This window comes from Pseudochaenichthys georgianus, chromosome 17, assembly GCF_902827115.2.
Source record: "Pseudochaenichthys georgianus chromosome 17, fPseGeo1.2, whole genome shotgun sequence".
In the NCBI taxonomy this organism is placed as follows: domain Eukaryota; kingdom Metazoa; phylum Chordata; class Actinopteri; order Perciformes; family Channichthyidae; genus Pseudochaenichthys; species Pseudochaenichthys georgianus.
This window is the reverse complement of record NC_047519.1, coordinates 21,673,862-21,691,921: the sequence shown is the minus strand read 5'-3', so window position 1 is coordinate 21,691,921 and position 18,060 is coordinate 21,673,862. Positions and strand designations below refer to the sequence as shown.

At 42.0% G+C, this 18,060-nt stretch overlaps 2 protein-coding genes and 1 long non-coding RNA gene across 4 annotated transcripts; 1 reads left to right on the top strand and 2 right to left on the bottom strand.

The window, feature by feature from the left end:
• Positions 1–170: 170 nt before the first annotated feature.
• prkab2 (protein kinase, AMP-activated, beta 2 non-catalytic subunit) lies at positions 171–6,393 on the top strand. 2 transcript variants are annotated; one of them, XM_034104968.2, is made up of 8 exons: positions 171–411; positions 2,377–2,557; positions 2,669–2,820; positions 2,933–3,026; positions 3,546–3,657; positions 3,779–3,912; positions 4,018–4,086; positions 4,645–6,393. In XM_034104968.2, the coding sequence occupies exons 2-8, from the start codon at positions 2,399–2,401 to the stop codon at positions 4,720–4,722; spliced, it is 798 nt and encodes a 265-aa protein (XP_033960859.1). In that variant the 5' UTR covers positions 171–411; positions 2,377–2,398; the 3' UTR covers positions 4,723–6,393. The 2 variants fall into 2 exon arrangements, with proteins under 2 accessions (XP_033960859.1, XP_033960861.1); XM_034104970.1 differs by having other exon boundaries at positions 411–482.
• A 1,174-nt stretch (positions 6,394–7,567) lies between these two features.
• On the bottom strand, positions 7,568–8,393 carry LOC139435576 (uncharacterized). Its single transcript, XR_011644807.1, has 2 exons — positions 8,212–8,393; positions 7,568–8,044 (listed from the first exon to the last, which is right to left on the bottom strand). It is a non-coding gene; the product is annotated as an uncharacterized lncRNA (long non-coding RNA).
• A 5,787-nt stretch (positions 8,394–14,180) lies between these two features.
• On the bottom strand, positions 14,181–16,728 carry LOC139435657 (uncharacterized). The gene is made up of 3 exons (XM_071206392.1): positions 16,705–16,728; positions 16,394–16,521; positions 14,181–14,940 (listed from the first exon to the last, which is right to left on the bottom strand). Exons 1-3 carry the CDS (start codon positions 16,726–16,728, stop codon positions 14,181–14,183), a joined length of 912 nt encoding a protein of 303 aa, XP_071062493.1.
• Positions 16,729–18,060: the final 1,332 nt, after the last annotated feature.

The window sequence follows — 18,060 nt, the reverse complement described above, 5'->3', positions numbered from 1 at the left end:
TATTCTAAGGCTTTACTCATTGGGAACTCGGTAGGAGATAGAGCACACTGTTGAGATGAGAAATCCGCCTGTTTTACACACTTTGACCAACAGGGGGGGTTTGTGTTCAAATGAAGCCCATGATGAAGCCTCATGAGATTAACCCTTTTGCGAACCAATTGGCTGGAAAGCTTCATGAGGCTTTATCTCGCCATCACTAGTAGCAGGAGCAGTCTATCGACCTGAAGTACTCTAATTACTATGTTGCTAGTGGGGAATTCATTTTTCCGAGCATTCTTATGTACATGAACGCAGCATGCATTTGTCCCTTGCCGCACACTGTAGTTGCTGGTGCTCCACCGAGCTGCAATCGTTGTGAAGAGGTTGCCCCGACGCTGGAAACAGACTAAAAATAAACATCAGCTGGTACTGGTAAGTGTATTCGCTCAATCGTAACTACATGGTAAAGTTTTCGTCGCCTTGTCATAATCGACACTGACGTTGTAAGTAAGACATACGGCGATGTAAGCTAATTGTTATAAAGTGACAGCTAGCCGCTAGATAACTGTAAGCTAAAAATATTCTCCTGCTGAAGTGACCAGAGGTGGGCACAGCTGAACCAGCTAGGTTACAGCTAGCATGCTATGGGGGCTTACTGCTCTGATTCATGGCCAACTCGTATATGAACATTTAGGAAGTTATAACTTGTTGCTTGCTAAGTAGCTAGTGGGCGGTGCTGTTATATCTGACTGGATGCAGTCTGATGTGTTGTGGCAGGTTTAGGTTCACTGACAGTGCCAGTCACACGCTTATGCATGAAGCTGTCCAACTTTTCAATAAGCCTTTTAGCCTTTCTGGAAAGCCCTTTAGCATCATGTGAGAAGTACTGGAAAATCATACCACGGTGTACAAGTACTATGTTACAATTCATGCATTCAAAAATATTTCCTAAGTAAAAGTACAAATGTACTTAGACATGTGTTAGATAATGTTATCAACTTGAATTGACTACATTTATAAAAAAAAATTGGGCTTTCTAACACATTAATATTGTGTCATATATTTGTACATATATTTAAGAAGAACATAAGTCAAGCGCAAGTTACAGGTGTGGGCCTTATTCCATTATACTTTTAGAATAAACTGAGGGCCAGTTAAAAATGGACGAGGGCCAATTGAAAATGGACCAAGGGCTACGGTTGGCAGCCAGGCTGTAGTTTGGACACCCCTGTATTAGCGTCATAATTTAAAATAAATAAAAGGTACTTGTTCGACAGAATCCCTTTCAGAGAGACCAATATATAACTGATACTTTAACACATTAGCATTATTTTAATGTGAAAGCTGCTAAAGGTGAAGCACATTTCAGTGATGGCTTTGGTCTAACATTAAAGGTCCCATGCCATGGCCATTTCTACTGATCATATTTTCATTATTGAGGTCTACTAGAATATATTTAAATTGTACAATTCCAAACTCACATTGGTTTCTCATACAGCATCTCTGTATAGTTACATGTATTCACTCACTGTCCTAAACGGCTTGTTGGAGCTCCTGCCCCCCCTCCCTTTGAGTCCAGTGTGCTCTAATTGGTCGGGACGTTGCGAGGCTCGTTGCTGCGAGGAGCGGACAGGTTTCTCCGGGTTGGCGATACAACGAGAACAAGCGAAACTCATCCTGAGCACACAGAAACACTCACAGCCGAAGTAAAAACAATAAGTGTGGCTTGATATTGAGTAAGAAAAAGCTTTAGAACGCTGTGAGAATGGGTCTGCGGAGAGCGTTTCTCCGCGATCCCAACTCGTCTATTACCAGCATTCAGGGAGCTCTATGCAAGTCAATGGGGACTCACTGTTAGTTAGCCAAGGGATCCTGGTGTGTGAGGTGCTCCGCGGATTGGTCCATTTGGGCCAATCCGGTCATTTGTTGTTGATTTGGGTGTTCACACGTCACAGAACCCAGGAAGCAAACAATGGAAAATGAGAAATGTCCAACGAGGCGTTCTGGGGCAGCATAGACAGGTCTTTTCTGTGTTAGAGTTTTACTCGCTACAGGGTGTACTTTGAGGGTTTTTGACTCTGCAGACCGTTTACATGCATAAAAACACACAAGGGGACGGGTAATAACCGAAAAAGCATGACATGGGCCCTTTAAGCAAGTAAGTGCATAACAAAATATATAATGGTTCTTCAGCCTTATGAATTATTAATATTTACTAATAACCAGTTCACATTGTGGTTGCTCCCTATTGCATTTACAGAGCTTATAAAGGAACGGGACATCAATAGCAGCTTTTATACAGTATGTGCATTACTGATTCATTTAGCTTCTGAATGGCTACATAACAATAAAGAAGGTATGTACTCCAAAAAATAATAGTCTCTGTTTTCTTTCCAGGAGCACCATAAATAGAGTTATTATGGGAAACACTAGTGACCGGGTGACTGGAGATCGCCATGGAGCCAAGTCCCAACGCTCCGACATTAGCGGCAGCCCCAAAGACCAAGAGCACATCGGCAAGATGGTGGACAGCACCGACGACCCCAACATCTTCAACACCCACGGGCCAGAGACCAAGGTACTGTTGTGCAAAACAGATAACATAGAAACATTTCTCTCGAGGAATACCTTTCAGATTTCTGTGCCATTTTTATTTATTAAAGTTGACACATCAATCAATGTTTTTTAGCCGTTAGGAGAGAAAGAAGCCGATCCCACTGACCAGGTGAAAACGGGTCCTCAGGCTCGACCCACAGTCATCCGCTGGGCTGGGGGGGGAAAGGAGGTCTACATAGCCGGTTCCTTTAATAACTGGGGCACAAAGATACCGCTCAATAAAAGGTAAACATGTTTTCTTGTGGTCTGCAGCTTGCTTTAAATTTGAGTGCATTCTTAGGTCAGAGGAACGACCACATCTGCACTAAAGCACTTTCTTTTTTTCTTTTCTCCAAAGCCATAATGACTTTGTAGCCATCCTGGACCTGCCTGAAGGAGAGCACCAGTACAAGTTCTTTGTAGATGGACAGTGGGTTCATGATCCCTCAGAGGTACATCAGTGTCATTTTTATTGCCATGTCATTAAAAGTTGTTCCCTTAAAGTTACGTTAGATCATGTATTTTCGAAACGTTTTGATTTAAATAATCTTTATATAACAATGGAAACCAATAAATTGAATGCTCTGACAAAAGTCCAGAAATCAACCTGGTATCTGTGGTAGGGGGTCGCAGGCATAGTGCATTGTCCTTACCCCATGCTATATCATCTAACAATAGCAATGTTTGTGGTTTGCGTTCATATTGATCATTTTGAGAAGTGATCTTGGGGAGTGGCTTTAGAGGGAGGCCTAAAGGTCAAGCTTTGAGCCCCAACCTGGCGTATTTCTCACTAGATTTAGCTGTTTTTGGAATTAGTACTGTTAAATTGTTTATTACGAAATGGCAACGTTAGACTTGGTTTTTCTGAGAACAACCATCGCTCAAAGGTCTTTAAAGTTGTTTAAGTGTAAAATAATAATAATTACAAAAATTCTTAATCATTACCTTCTTGAAACATTTCTCTTTCACAGACGGTTGTGACCAGTCAGCTGGGCACCATCAACAACCTGATCCAGGTGAAGAAGTCTGACTTTGAGGTGTTTGACGCGCTGCATGTCGACTCTCTGGATAGCTCCGAGTCAGGTCTGCTTATGTCCTCGATGTACTCACACTACAGTTACATCTGGTTCAAAATGAACTATGGACAGTTTAACCTAGCCTCTGATGCCCTGTCAGCAGAGTTATAATAACTGTTTGTTTTCAGATCTGTCCAGCTCCCCTCCAGGTCCTTACGGCCAGGAGCAGTACGTCTTCAGACCGGAGGAGCACTTCAAAGCCCCCCCTATTCTCCCCCCCCACCTCCTCCAAGTCATACTCAACAAGGACACCAATATATCGGTCAGTGCCCTATCTTTCTATACCACTGTAGTCTGCTTACACCTCGATGTGATTGACCTTGTTGTTGTTCGGACCCTCACCCTTATGTTCTCTCTCTCTCTGCAGTGTGACCCCGCCCTGCTGCCGGAACCCAACCACGTCATGCTCAACCATCTTTACGCTCTCTCCATTAAGGTAGTTTCCCCACAAACAGCTACTCCTCATATGTGTCCAGATGTTACTGGCACCATATCAACTACACATTTTCCATTTCCAAGTCAGATTCTTAATTATATACATTTTTGATTCAAATTTTTTTTTAAAGTGTGGATTAACAAGTTGTGATTAGCTAAAAAAAACTCCATCGATATGACATTTTATCTCAATTTTCTTTTTCAACCTGAATCAATTAAAGCCTTCATACTTCTCCAACATTCTACCTATTTAGTTTTAGCAGATATTTAGCCAGCAAATGTGGAAACAAACCTTCATGTCAAACTGTGTTTCTTTGACAAAGAATCAAAGGATTTGAGCCTTGAAAACGTTTTATACTCCTAAAGCAACCACACATGTTCAGAATGGTTGTATTAAATATGCTAATCATGCTAAGTGCTGAATAAATACTTGTTTTCATAACCATTTAATGTATTTTTGTATGTATTTTTGAATGCTGAATAGACCAGTTGGCAGTTCCACAAACTGGAGCATCTGATGTTTATTTCACCGCCGGTATTTCTGTGTTTCTGTCTGCAGGACGGAGTAATGGTGCTGAGTGCTACTCACAGATACAAGAAGAAATACGTCACCTCTCTGCTCTACAAGCCTATCTAAACTGAACTTGATTGCTCCACAGTGCTTTTAGAGAGCAGCATGTCTGTATTCTGCTGTTTATTCCCTGTTTCATCACATTTAGCCAAACCTTGCACTGAAACAGGTTTACAGGTGAGCGAAGGCCAGCAGCTGGGGCTTGGTGTTTAAAAAAGGCTGCACTTCTGTCTACATAGGGCTCTGAACACAGTTAGTGTGTGTGAAGGGCTTCAGAGAGAGGAGGAAACATACACTGGCTTTTACCTGCTGCGACTCTACAGACAGATCAGAGACTGACTAAATCACTGTGTGTGTGGAGTGTTTGCTGCACATTGTGAATATATGCATGTCCGTGTTAAACAAGGAGGGAGATCTGTGAAGCATCACTTTCTTTACTGGTGATTTTAATGATTTGATGTGGAGTAACAGTTTAATTTCAAAGTGTTGTGTGACCATATCCTCCTTGAACTGATTTCAAGTGTTGAACTACTGACTTGACAGCGTTTATGAAAGGTGCATGCAGTAGAGAATAGGTCAGTGTCTAGATGCTAAAGCAGACTTTGGATTAGTTCAACATAAAGTGCAATAACGTGCTGCTGTATCCTCTTACATGATAATAAAGAATAGGATGGGGAGGAAGCAGTGAACAACATCTTGTTTTGTCAGTTATAGTTACATGTGCTACATTATATTGACTTTCTCAGCATTCAACCGTTATTCAGTGCAATTACAACGTGAATTAAACTATAAACAAGACCAGTTTTGTCAATGTAACGGTCGCTAAAGAAGAGTACTTGTCAGTTTCAATGGCCCACTGTCCTGATGTGGAGTGGAGGTCAAAGGTTATGTTCAGCGGTTGCCTTTATCTTGACATGTTGCGAGCACTTTACCATCCTGTGAGCAGGAGTGTTGATATAAGCTTTTAACTACGCATCAGACAACTCTTTACTTTAATGTAGCGTATCTGGATTGTACAACCCAATATGTGCTTTTTTCTTTCTTTAGATATGATGGACGCACAATGCTTTATATGTGTGTGCATCTGTATTGAGTTCTGTTCATCATTTATGAATGTATTGGATATGTCTGTTACATGTGTAGTCATACACAGAGCTGTGTACACCTAACTGTTTGAACTTGATGGTTTGCATGTATCGAATGTCTGCACATTTTGAGGATACAACACATCCACTGCACATTCAGAAGTAGTTTGACTGCTTTCAGATGTATTTACAGGGCTAGGAGGTTGGATACTTGCCATACATTTTAAGTTGTACAAAGTTTGCTGTGTTCTTTAATGGATAACCATTTAAGATATTTTGAATTGTGGTGGTTTTGAGTGTTTTTTGTTAAGTCATGCTGTTTGTCTGCAGTTATAGTACAGTATCGTAACAGTTGTTACCCTTACAGACTAATAAAAGGGGCTTTCATAATCCTGTTGGTGTTCAACTAGATGCTCAAAAAGTATTATGCGAATGTTCAGCCTAGCCATGAAATGTTGTCCAAAGAGTTTTTAAGACTTACAGATACGATAAGGGAGTGTGGACAAGTGCCGTGGACGAGGCGTTTAATCCAAAACTTGAATTTTACAACCGTTTCATGAATGTTTTGAAATGCTTTGCAGAACAAGTGTGATGATTCACTGTACAAGGTTTTACTTGTTTGCAAATAAAGAAAGGACACGCTGATCCTATAGTTTCTGTCTAGTTAACAATTTTCTTCTGGTGTAAGAAGCCATATTCTGGGTTAATGAAACAAGATTTATGTGTACCATATCAATACTTTAAAATGTATGTTTTTGACCTGATGCCTGTCAGCTTTTGGTTCTGGAGAAATCACTTAGATATTCTTTTTACAAAAGAATCTCATTCATAACATTATGGTTTACTATTTAAATAACCATAGCTTGCTCAATTTTCAAACGGTTTGGTTTTTTATAAACATCAAAGATGTAGTTATGATACTGCATACTTATAATCATGGACTTTCATATGAAAATAACATTAATCAGATAAAGCAATAGCTATAGCCTACACACACACACAAGGTATTTATATTAAATATTTGCCGGGGTATATATTTCCATTTATTTGATTATATTGTTAATATTTAAAATAAATTATAAAATTAAAATACATTTATATTTTATATATAAAAATCGGTCTCATGTTACCACTCTAAGCCAAGAGTTGTTAATTTAGCAATGCCTTAGCTTTAAGAACAGGGACACAACTAATGACAATAGCATATGTTGGTATATTATTTAGATATTCACACCTTTATCAGAAGAACCAAACCAACATAAAATGTGCTCACAGACAGGCCAGCTCTGTCTAATTTATCACAATTATTTTTGACATGAGATCTTCATATCATCCTAGTTTTGTATTTAGTTTCTAGATTTGTAAACAAATCCAGAACCTTTGAAATATGTTATTGAAAAAAGACCAAGAATAATATAAACTGTACCATGTGTCCTTTTGTGTCCTTCTGTAGTCCATTTGTGGTTTGTCTTGTCTCACCCCGGCTGATATATCACAAAATCCACTGTTGAAATTGTTCCCTATATTGCCCCTATGCAATATAGGGAACAATTTAAACATAAACTATCCTATGTGTCCTTGGGTGTTATGAAAGGCGGCCCCCCAAAATAAATGTATTATTATTAAGAAGAACAACTTGATGTGGTGTGGAGGGGATGTAGGAAGCAGGAGCAGGTGGGGAGAGATGGGACTTCAAGGTTATTTGTTTTAAATGTGTCTTGGAGATAAGGACCAGCTGCACACAATAAAATACAGTATAACACAAAACCAATAAGACACACGGTGACACATGGCACACCAACAATCAATCATCGTCCAGCCTCAGCTTTGGTATTCCTTCACAACCATGTTATGGGTTTATTAGACTGAGCAAACATAAACATATGTGGGGAACATAGTGCTGCGTCTCATGGAACATGAAGATTTAATAAATACATAGTAGGTGGCGATATATGCTCCTAGTGGTAGCGATTTGCCATTAATATATAAATATCAAAATATACGAATATATAAATAATAGTAATATGGAATTTAATATCCTTCTTCTAATATCCCTTCTTGTGCACAGCTTCAGTGTTGATCCTCCAGTTCAGCCCATTGTCTAAGTGCACTCCCAGGTATTTGTAGTCCTCCACAACAGCCACATCCTCTCCCAGAATGCACAGGGGTAGAGGAGACGTCCTCACCCTCCTGAAATAAATGACCATCTCTCTGGTCTTGGCCACATTCAGAATACTCACAACATTAGGCTGAGGTTCATCTTCCGCTCTTCTTGAAGTGGTTGTGCTTCTTGTTGCTTCCGGCTAAAATAAACATTAAAGACATGTTGAGTGTTTAAAATGTGCTGTAATACACAACACAATATGTATTCCTAAACTTGCAGAAAGAAAAACTAAAGTGTGACATTTAATCACATATTATATATCAATCTTATACACCTTGAATTGTTGTTGGCCAATGATACACATACCCTTTGAAGATGAGCTGGGAAGTTGAATATTGTTGGCACAACACCATCTTTAAGCCGGACAGTCTGCCCTGTCCGGTCAAATTCCTCACTCCTGAAGTGCTCACTGTAGAGCAGTGTCCTGTCACAGGTAACAAAACCGTCCCTTCTTAGGGCGAGTTCCCACTGCCTCCTCCTCTCTTTGGTTTGGGAGAAACCTTAAAAACATGAGAAAGTAGCCAGATATATAAATTATTGTCAACATGTTCCTCCCTTCTTTCCTTTAAACATTAAGGGTAGGACAAAAATACACACCGAAATTATCATATTTTTGGTATGTATGCATGTATAGGCCTACTTTAAGAATAAGACAACCACACTAAGAGTAATACAAAAGGTGTCCAATAGAAACATTAAATAATTGTGTAAATAAATGGTAACCAACATATTCTAAGAGGCTGGGTCAACAACAATCTTGCAATACTATTATCTCACATAGCCCCACTGATCCTGTGTAGCAGGACTTGTAATGTACATACATCCACTAAGTAATTAACGATTATCCTAATTTTAGTCATAATATTGTCATATCTTACACGTGGGGTTCTTGTTTCCAGACTGCGGTGATGGTGATTAGAGCATCCTTAGGCTGCACCAAACGTCCGGCATAGTCAGGTACTTCTGTAAAGACCAAAGCCAGCAAATTCCTGTATCATAATGCAAGATGTTTTAACAAGCCAAACCACTTGGAAAGAAATATGTGTAACTTAAGTTGTGTTGAAAAGAAGAGCAGTTCTGACTCTCCCACTGGTGTTTGTAAAGTGCTTGGGTCAACTTTGTAATACTACGTCTCACTGACAGCCTCTTGTTATTAGCCAGCTAATAAATACAACCACATAGGCCTACACAAAGAAAAGCTGCAATTTCAACATGTCCAAGCATCCTGTATCATAGCCATACTAATCATGTTTATAATAAACCTAACCGTTTGTAAATCAGTCAAGATTTCAGTGAGTTAAGAGTATTTTTGTGCAGATCACTCACCTTACAACAGCTACCATAACGCGAATCAGAGTATCTGTTAACTGTAGCAAGATGGCGGCGGGTCAGCTACGCTGGAAAATCTCCCATGAGCCATCTAGTGTTTATATATATCTATGGTGTAGACCACAGCCTAGGGGCCCTTCTCACTTCGGTTAAATGGATTCCTTGCGTCCCTCACTTGCGTCGTTTCCCTGTGACTAGTCCCTCCCACAAGGGAAGCATGGAGAGACGCAAGGAAACCACGAGAAGCAGGGAAATGAGTTTTAAGAGCAATGGGACGTCGTTTCCTCCGAAGAGTCACGTGAAGCGACGTCCGTTTGTGATGACGCTGCACAGCTGATCGTCTGACAGCAGCTCTGTCCCCGTTATTTCCATACACACCCCCGATCATGAAAATGTTTCCAAAAAATGAATACAATGATTTTTGACCACTTTGTTGTTCAGATATATCACATATTTTTAACTAAATGATACATTAATTGAAACAAAACACGGTATAAACTGAGGAGTGACTCAGAGAAAATAAAACTTCAAACATCGCAAAATAAACTGGTCAGACTACTGCTTGACCTTTCATCTAGAACCCACCTCACCTCTGCCCACTTTGACAACCTAGGATGGCTTAGAGTAGACGACAGAGTACAGCTACTTGCAATGGGCCTGGTCTACAAGATCCACATACAGCTCAATGTACCCATGTACATGTCAAAATTCTTCCCAAAGGTCAAGGAATACCATGATCATAACACCAGAGGGAGCTCCACAAATCATGTGAAACCCAGATTTGGCACAAAAAAGGGGGAATACACGTTTCGCAATTATGCCACATCAAGGTGGAACGCTCTTCCCACAACTGTAAAGGAAAGTAAAACTATACTTACCTTCAAAACCTCTCTTAAAGAGCACCTTCGGGGTAGAGCATGGCAAAACTAGCCCCGGTAATGGTACAAATCTTAATCTGTCGTACAATGGACAGCTTCCCCCCCCCATATATGTATATACTCGCATTTTAGACTCTGTTACTAACTGTATATCTGTAGACTTGGTATGTCTTAAATGTCCGGTTAGGATGTATTAGAACGAAATCTAAAATGAAAATTGTAAATAAGCAATCTGTATGTAAAAAACCACCTGTATGTAAATTGTAAATAAACCATCTGTATGTCAAATATATCTTAAATGATATGATGAATTGGAAATGGGGGACCCTGATGTAAACAAGACGAAAGTCTTTCTCTGGTCTGCATCCCCTTAACAATTGTATGTTTTAAGCTGTACTGTACTGTACCCAATATACAAGCTGTTAAAGGAATGGTATGCTCATGACACTCATTTTTAAATAATTATCATCCGATAAAACAGACCAGTCTCTGCCAGTCTTTTTTTTTTTTTTTTAATCCGATGACATTATCAGTGATTTTAAACTGATTATATACTGAAATAACATCAACACTGTGGGCGCCGCCATTTTCCGGACGTGACGTAAACCATGCGTTTGGTTTTCGAAGACACGTTGATCTCCATGTTATTTACTGAAGTTTCTCTCTTAAAATATGCCTCACTGTATCGCGAAATATTGCCACAATTCTGATGGGAACAATCCACGGAATGCTCGGTTCCATCTGTTGCCAAAAGGTAAGCGTAAGAAGTACATTCGGAGGCAGTGGCTAGCGAAATGTGGCCGGCCCGAACCGAAAGATTCACAGGCTCATGTATGCAGCGAACATTTCAAATTGCCGGACGACTACTCTGAGAGTATGATAAAACATAACATGGGATTTATGGAACAACCATTACTTAATGGAGATGCAGTACCATCGGTCTTTCTGGTGTCATCACCGACCAGGACATCAGTTCGGCCAGTTGAGAAATCGCCCTCTGCAAGTGTGAAGCGACGGAGGAGCAGAAGTAGTGCTCGGAGTAAGAATAAGGTATGTTATAGCGCATTTCCATTGCAGCGGCTAGCCCCGTTTTAATGTCCTTTAGCGTCCAGGCCAGGACAGTTTTTGGTGGCCTTTCCATATAGCGTAGTACCGGCTAGTAGTGTGTATTTTCCCCCAGTTTTTTCCGGCCCCATAAAATCGTGATTCTATGGCCAGGGACAACGAAGCTGAGTATGCTAAACTAGAGAGGGAATCGCTAGCAAGGGTGGTACTACATGCATACATATAGTATCTTATATCATCTTCCTATTATACACACATGCATTTCCAAACATTTGGACTACCTATGTTGCAAATGTATTATCTTTTCAATTTACACACGGCATCTATTGCACGTCTGTCCGTCCTGGGAGAGGGATCCCTCCTCTGTTGCTCTCCCTGAGGTTTCTCCATGTTCCCTTTAAACTGTGAGTTTTCTCCGGAAGTATTTCCTTGTACGATGTGAGGGTCTAAGGACAGAGGGTGTCGTATTGTCATACTGATATGTATGGTTGAATTCCCCCATCCAATCTCTTCACATTGGTCAAAACTTCTTCCTCTGCTGACGAGTCCGAACTCAAATACTCCGCCATGTTTCCGTGTGTTGACAAAGTGAACGCATGGATGACGTCACGACCATCACGTGACTACTGAAAATGGCAAAAATGGCGGCGGCCAGACGGAATATACAGGTTTTGATAAAAAAGAGCTATAAAATCATTATTTACCGGGGAATATCGCAGGTTTCTTCAGGGTATGATTTAAACATAATGTTTCACTAAATACTGAAGTTTGGAATAATTATCTAATGAGTGGACCATTCCTTTAATAAACTTTTCAATCAATCAAACTCCTGTGAGGTTCATGTATTTTCTTCACTCCGCTGGGAAACTGCTCTCATGTCAAGAAGCATCAGATCAGTGCATGCACTGCCTCGTACAATCAGTGACGACCCATCCACACTACAGCGTCGAAAACTCCAATCTGCCCATTCACTTTCAATGGGGTGACGTCACGTTGCCTCGCTTTTTCGCCGAACTGAATTGTGGGTAGCAGAGCGGTCCGTCTCCGCCGTCAGAAGTTGAACAATGTTCAACTTCTGACGCCGGAGTAGCCAGCGCCAGCCAATCAAATCCCGTTTCTGAAAATCTGACAGCTCAAGCGCTAGCCAATCAAACCGCGTCTAAACTGGGAGAGATATCCCGCCATTCATTTCTATATTTCAAAAAAAGATGGAGGAGAAATTGATTATCGCCGTAGCGAATCACCCGGTATTATATGACCAGACCCTCTTCACCTACCGGGATACAAACCGGAGGAACCAGTCATGGAGGGAGGTGGCAGAGACAGTGGGTGAAACTGGTAGGTTTTCGCCTGTTTGGGGATTTTATATCCAGTTTACGTAGTGTTAACATAGCTAGCAAGCATAGCCATTAGCCACTATATTTAGCATAAAATAGCACCATAGACATTAATCACATAAATGTTCATCATCCGCTGACACTTTACCTCTGCCACATCATAGACTATATTGCATTACATTAATGCACACAATGTCATACTCTGCTTTCACATTTCTTAGTTATATATATATGCAAAAATGCATTCTATTTCCATGTAAATTACTGCTTTATTTAATTTTTATCTTTTTGCACTTTAACTGTATTTTATTACGGTGTAAAACATTTTGTGTTTTATATTAGATTTCTTGTTTTTTATATATGCACCATGACATCAAGTCAAATTCCTAGTATGTGCAAAGCTACCTGGCAATAAACCTGTTTCTGATAAAGTGTGACATGTAAAACCTTTTATGCAATTGACAGTGATAAAGGGATTTGGTTTTCATTAATGGAGGAATTATTTTCTTAAATTCAAGAAATTAACTGTATTCTTTCATTTAATTTTATTAGAGGAAGTGTGCAAAAAGCGGTGGAAGTCCCTCAGGGACAAATACAGGAAGGAGAGGATATTGGAGAAGGAAGGGAAAAGGAGCGGGGCAGGGTCTTCCGGGGGATCTAAGCCCTGGCGTCTCGCGGCAATCATGAGCTTTTTAAAGCCATTCATGCTTGACCGCGAGACGTCCAGCAATTTCCCCCGGCAAGCCCTGCCTCCATCCACATCCATAGAAGAGGAAGAGGAAGACAGCCTGGAAGAGAGCCTGGATGACAGCATGGAAAGCAAGCCAGCCAGCCAGCCAGCCAGCCAGCCAGCCAGCCAGCCAGCCAGCCAGCCAGCCAGCCAGCCAGGGAAAAAAGAGAAGGGGAAGGGAGATGTCTCCCTTTGCGGAAAATCTGCTTTTGACCGTAGGTCCAATGCTGGATATGCCACCACCCCCACCACCAGTGGTGGAGGAGGAGGAAGACCTCTCTTGTGGGCAAGAGTCTCTTGCCCACCATGAGGCTGATCAGAAGGAGAAATAGGCTGAGGCTCAGACTGACCATACACAAGGCGGTCCTGGAGGCAGCAGAGCTGGACAATTAATTAATTAATTACATACTGATACTGATCCACATGACATGTTTTTACACTCATCACACACTTCACTCACAACATTACATAAATAAAAGTTATTTAAAGTATGTTATGGCTATACTGTGTCTTGACTTGTTCATGTGGTTTGTCAGTTGCAACATACCAGAAGCTTCATGTATGTCGATATATAATGTGCTGTCTTCTGTAATTGTTCAGGTGAAAATCTGTTGTAATTTTTATCACTAAAAACAGGACTGAAGGAAAAAGGTTGTTAGTCATATCATAATATCATAATATCAATTCAGGAAACATGTTTATTAGGAATGGTTGATTTTAAAATGGTTCATTTGGAATATTTGCTTTTTAAAGAAAATATGGGTAGCTCTTAAAAGAGCTTTTGGTTTGGAGGAGCCATGGTGACCCACGTTATGCTGCCATGACACTACACCCTCCTCATTGAAATAGGAGCTGAAGGTCTCCCGCAGTTGGATGGATCTGCGTGTGGCATTGTTGGAGCCCATCCTCGGTGCATCACACAGGGTTGGAGTAGCTTCACCCGTGGACTCTGCGATAGGTGTGCGTGATGGTCTTCCTGCGGAGGAAGTTGTGCAACACACAGGTGGCCTTCACACACAACTCTGTTACCTCGGGGCTGGTGGTGATGACACGCCTGAGCATTCTCCACTGGGATGAGAGGATGCCAAACGCACATTCAACCACCAACCTGGCCGGGCTGAGTCGGTAGTTGAACAGCCTCCTTTCACGGGTGAGGTGACGTCCAGGGAACGGACGCAGCAGGTTGTCCAGCAGCGGAAAAGCCTCATCTCCAACGAAGACATGGGGGAGAAGGCCGAGCCGCTCTGCTCCTGGGATGACGGTGTCAGGTGGTAGCTGCAGACTGCCATCTCTGAGGCTCTCTCCAAAAGCGGAATTCCTCAGGCTCCCACTGTCGCTGCTCTTTCCAAATCCTCCGACATCCACTATCCTGAAGAGGTACTGGGCATCCACGACAGCCAGCAGTACCAAGGAGTGGCTGGACTTGTAGTTGAAGTAGAGGGACCCAGAATTTGCCGGAGCCTGGATCACCACGTGCTTCCCATCTATGGCACCAACACAATTTGGAAAGTTCCAGCGCTCCTGGAACCCAGCAGCGATGGCTCTCCAGTCCTCGGTCTGTGGTCCCGGCATGGTCTCCTCAACCAGGGCGGTCCAGATGGCACCCGCAACCTCCCTGACAATGACAGCCACGGTTGCATGCCCGACCCGATAGCTGAATGATATGGTCCTGTACGAGTCACCGGTTGCCAGGTACCTGAGAAAAAATATATATACATGATTACAAAATATATTTATTCAGACCCCACACACACACAGATCACAGACACACACACAGACCCCCCCCCACACCATAGATGTTCACAAGTCTTTTTTTGCAAGTCCAAGTCAAGTCTCAAGTCTTTGGTCACGAGTCCAAGTCAAGTCTCAAGTCTCTAAAAAATAAAAGTCTCATGTCTCTTCTGGTTGTAATAAGCCTTCTATTGTCTGCTGCTATCCAGTCTGATAAGAATACTGCACGCTATATCTAAGAAATTCAAAGCATTTACTATGTTATTATCACTCCTATATCTATTAGCATACAGTATCAGTACTGATTAGTTGTTTGTTATATGATCACTTTAAACAGGCTATTGCAATGCAATATGAGGAAAAACATCACACTTTAGCTAAATGCAAACAACTTATAAGCAAAACACTTCAGAATCAGAAATCAGTATCACAAATACAAAGCTAGTAGCAAGCTAAGTTAACATTACATAGCTGATGCTGAGCTAAACATGTTTGCTAACCGTCCATGCATTAATGTGACTGACCTCTCCGGGTGAGTTTTCAAGTGCCTGATGAAATTCGACGTTGTTGCGCCAGCATCCTTGATTTTGATATTGCAGACTTTGCAGTGTGCGCTCCTTTTGTTGGTGCCGCCGGCGTTTTGTTCGAAGTTTTTGTAGTTGAACCTAATTACAAGCCGTACAGCCGCAGGTCATGGATGTATAATAAGCCGCAGATGTGCCGCCGGTCGCTATTGTGTTACTACGAGGTAGTGACAGAGGCGCGCACGTCTGCGTAATGAGCCCGGCTAAAATAATTGGATGGCCTACCTGCCTGTCAGCCTTCCATCTGGGCACAAACTTATCTCGTGCCCTCATTGGTCATGTGCGCGTTCGTGTGTGTTGGAGGAGGCGGGCTCTATAAGGAAGTAGCAGCCTCTAGCAGATTATCTCCGGTTGTGTATTTTCAAATTCTAGCGATCTCGAGCCGGTTTCTCTCAAATGTACCTACCCCACCTTTAATACGCCAAAAATAGAAAACACAATGATTGTTCACGAGTCCCAACACACGAGTCCAAGTCGAGTCTGAAGTCTTTTGGTCACGAGTCCAAGTCAAGTCTGAAGTCTCTGTGTGTGCGACTTAAGTGCGACTCGAGTCCGAGTCGCAGACTCGAGTCCCCATCTCTGCCCCACACACACAGATCACAGACACACATTGATCACAGACAGACACGCACACACCCCCCCCCCCCCCCACACACAGATCACACATTGATCACAGACACACACACAGACCACACCCCCCCCCACACATACTTTGTTTACCTAGCTATCGTAATTAATGTTATCCATCTTCTGAACTAAATCACAGACTTCATTCATGCATTCTCTCTCCTTCTATACAGAGTCAGATGAAAGAAGTAGAAATACACAACGTACCGTAGGCATATGGCGAGTCGCTCGGCAGGTCCGATTGACAAACGCAGATGGGTGTCAGCCTTTGTAATGAGTGGACCCACTTTTCCGAGCAACTCGTCAAACACGTCTTTGCTCATCCTGAAGTATTTCTGAAAGAGGTTGTCATCCAGACGGAGCTCTTGGACCAGAACGTGGTATTCCCCCCGTTGCAAACGTTTTCGGAGTATAGGATGTACCCAACAGTGACGCACACTAAATGGCTTCCTGCGAGACAATGTATACAATGTATGCAACCTTGCACACACACGTGTTACCCTTCTTGCCCTTCTTACCCTTGCTACAACACCGGCATCCATTTTAGCAATAGTGGAGAAGAACCGGGTTTTTTTGCTTTGTATGTCCGGGGCGGGACATTCATGTGATTGGTTGTTGGTCGTGTTGCTTGAATAAAATCCCCAAGCTCCAGACACGCCCAGCTCCAAGCTTTTTTTGAAGCTGTAGTGTGGACGTTAGGGTGACCAGATGTCCCGCTTTGCGCGGGACTGCACAGCATTTTCACGACTTTTGGTGCATCCCGCAAATTGAGATGATGTCCCGCATATTTCATTTTGATTGGCTAAAACGCTTTTCTTTAAAATCAGATTCATCCAATGGCTGTTGAGAAAGCAGGGAAGGCTATCATCAGGGGGCTGTGTTTGCTGTCAATCAAACTGTAACACACGGCGGGTGCTGGTCAAGTGTTAACCAATGAGAGTAACTCACTCACACACCCCCCCCCCACCCCGCCAAACAACAACAACGAACGCAGGCGACGCAGCAGGTTATGGAAAATGGAGGAAACTGCAGCTACAGCTACAGCTAAGAAGAAAAGAAGATGCACATACAACAAAGACTGGGAAGACACTTACCCGTGGGTGCAGCCAGTGCAGGGCGACTCTCAGAGAGTTTTTTGCAATCTTTGCAAGAGTAATTTTTAAATTTCACATGGCGGTGAATACGACGTCAAAAGACACAGAGAATGCGATTCTCACAAGAAACGTGTCGCTCAAAAAGAGACATCCCACTCTATGGAGACATTCCTACTCAAACCAAAAAATGATGGTCACTCAGACAAGGTAACAGCAGCAGAAATAACCAGTGTTTACCACGCAGTGCAACACTCCCAATCATACCGGTCAAATGACTGGTAATAAGCTAGCGCCGACCATGTTTCCAGACTCTGAGATAGTAAAGAAAATGTCATGTGGTCGTACAAAAGCAGCGTCCATAATAACAGATGTGCTTGCCCCTGCCTCTGTGAAGAGTTGTTTGACAGAGTCAAAGACACCAGTGGTTCTAGGTGACAGAAGGCCCACCTTCTGTTGCTGTGATGGACAAAACTGAAAGCTATTTTATTTTATGTATTATTATGTTTCTGTTCCCTCCTGGCCAGTGTTGGTTTTATTTTATCTATTAATTTATGTTGTGCCTACTTGTACAGGTAATACACTAGTTGAATTAGGAAGATGCATTTCTAAACACTTGAAGTGAATAATGCCTGCTGCCTTGGTTAGCCTTAGTTTACTTTTCTTTATTAAAAAACTGCATTTTGACTTCACTTTCTGTTCTGTTGTTATATATTTGTTACGTTTTTTTTTCCGGGGGTTGCTGTTGAGAGGGTGTCCCACATTGTCCCACACAACCATACT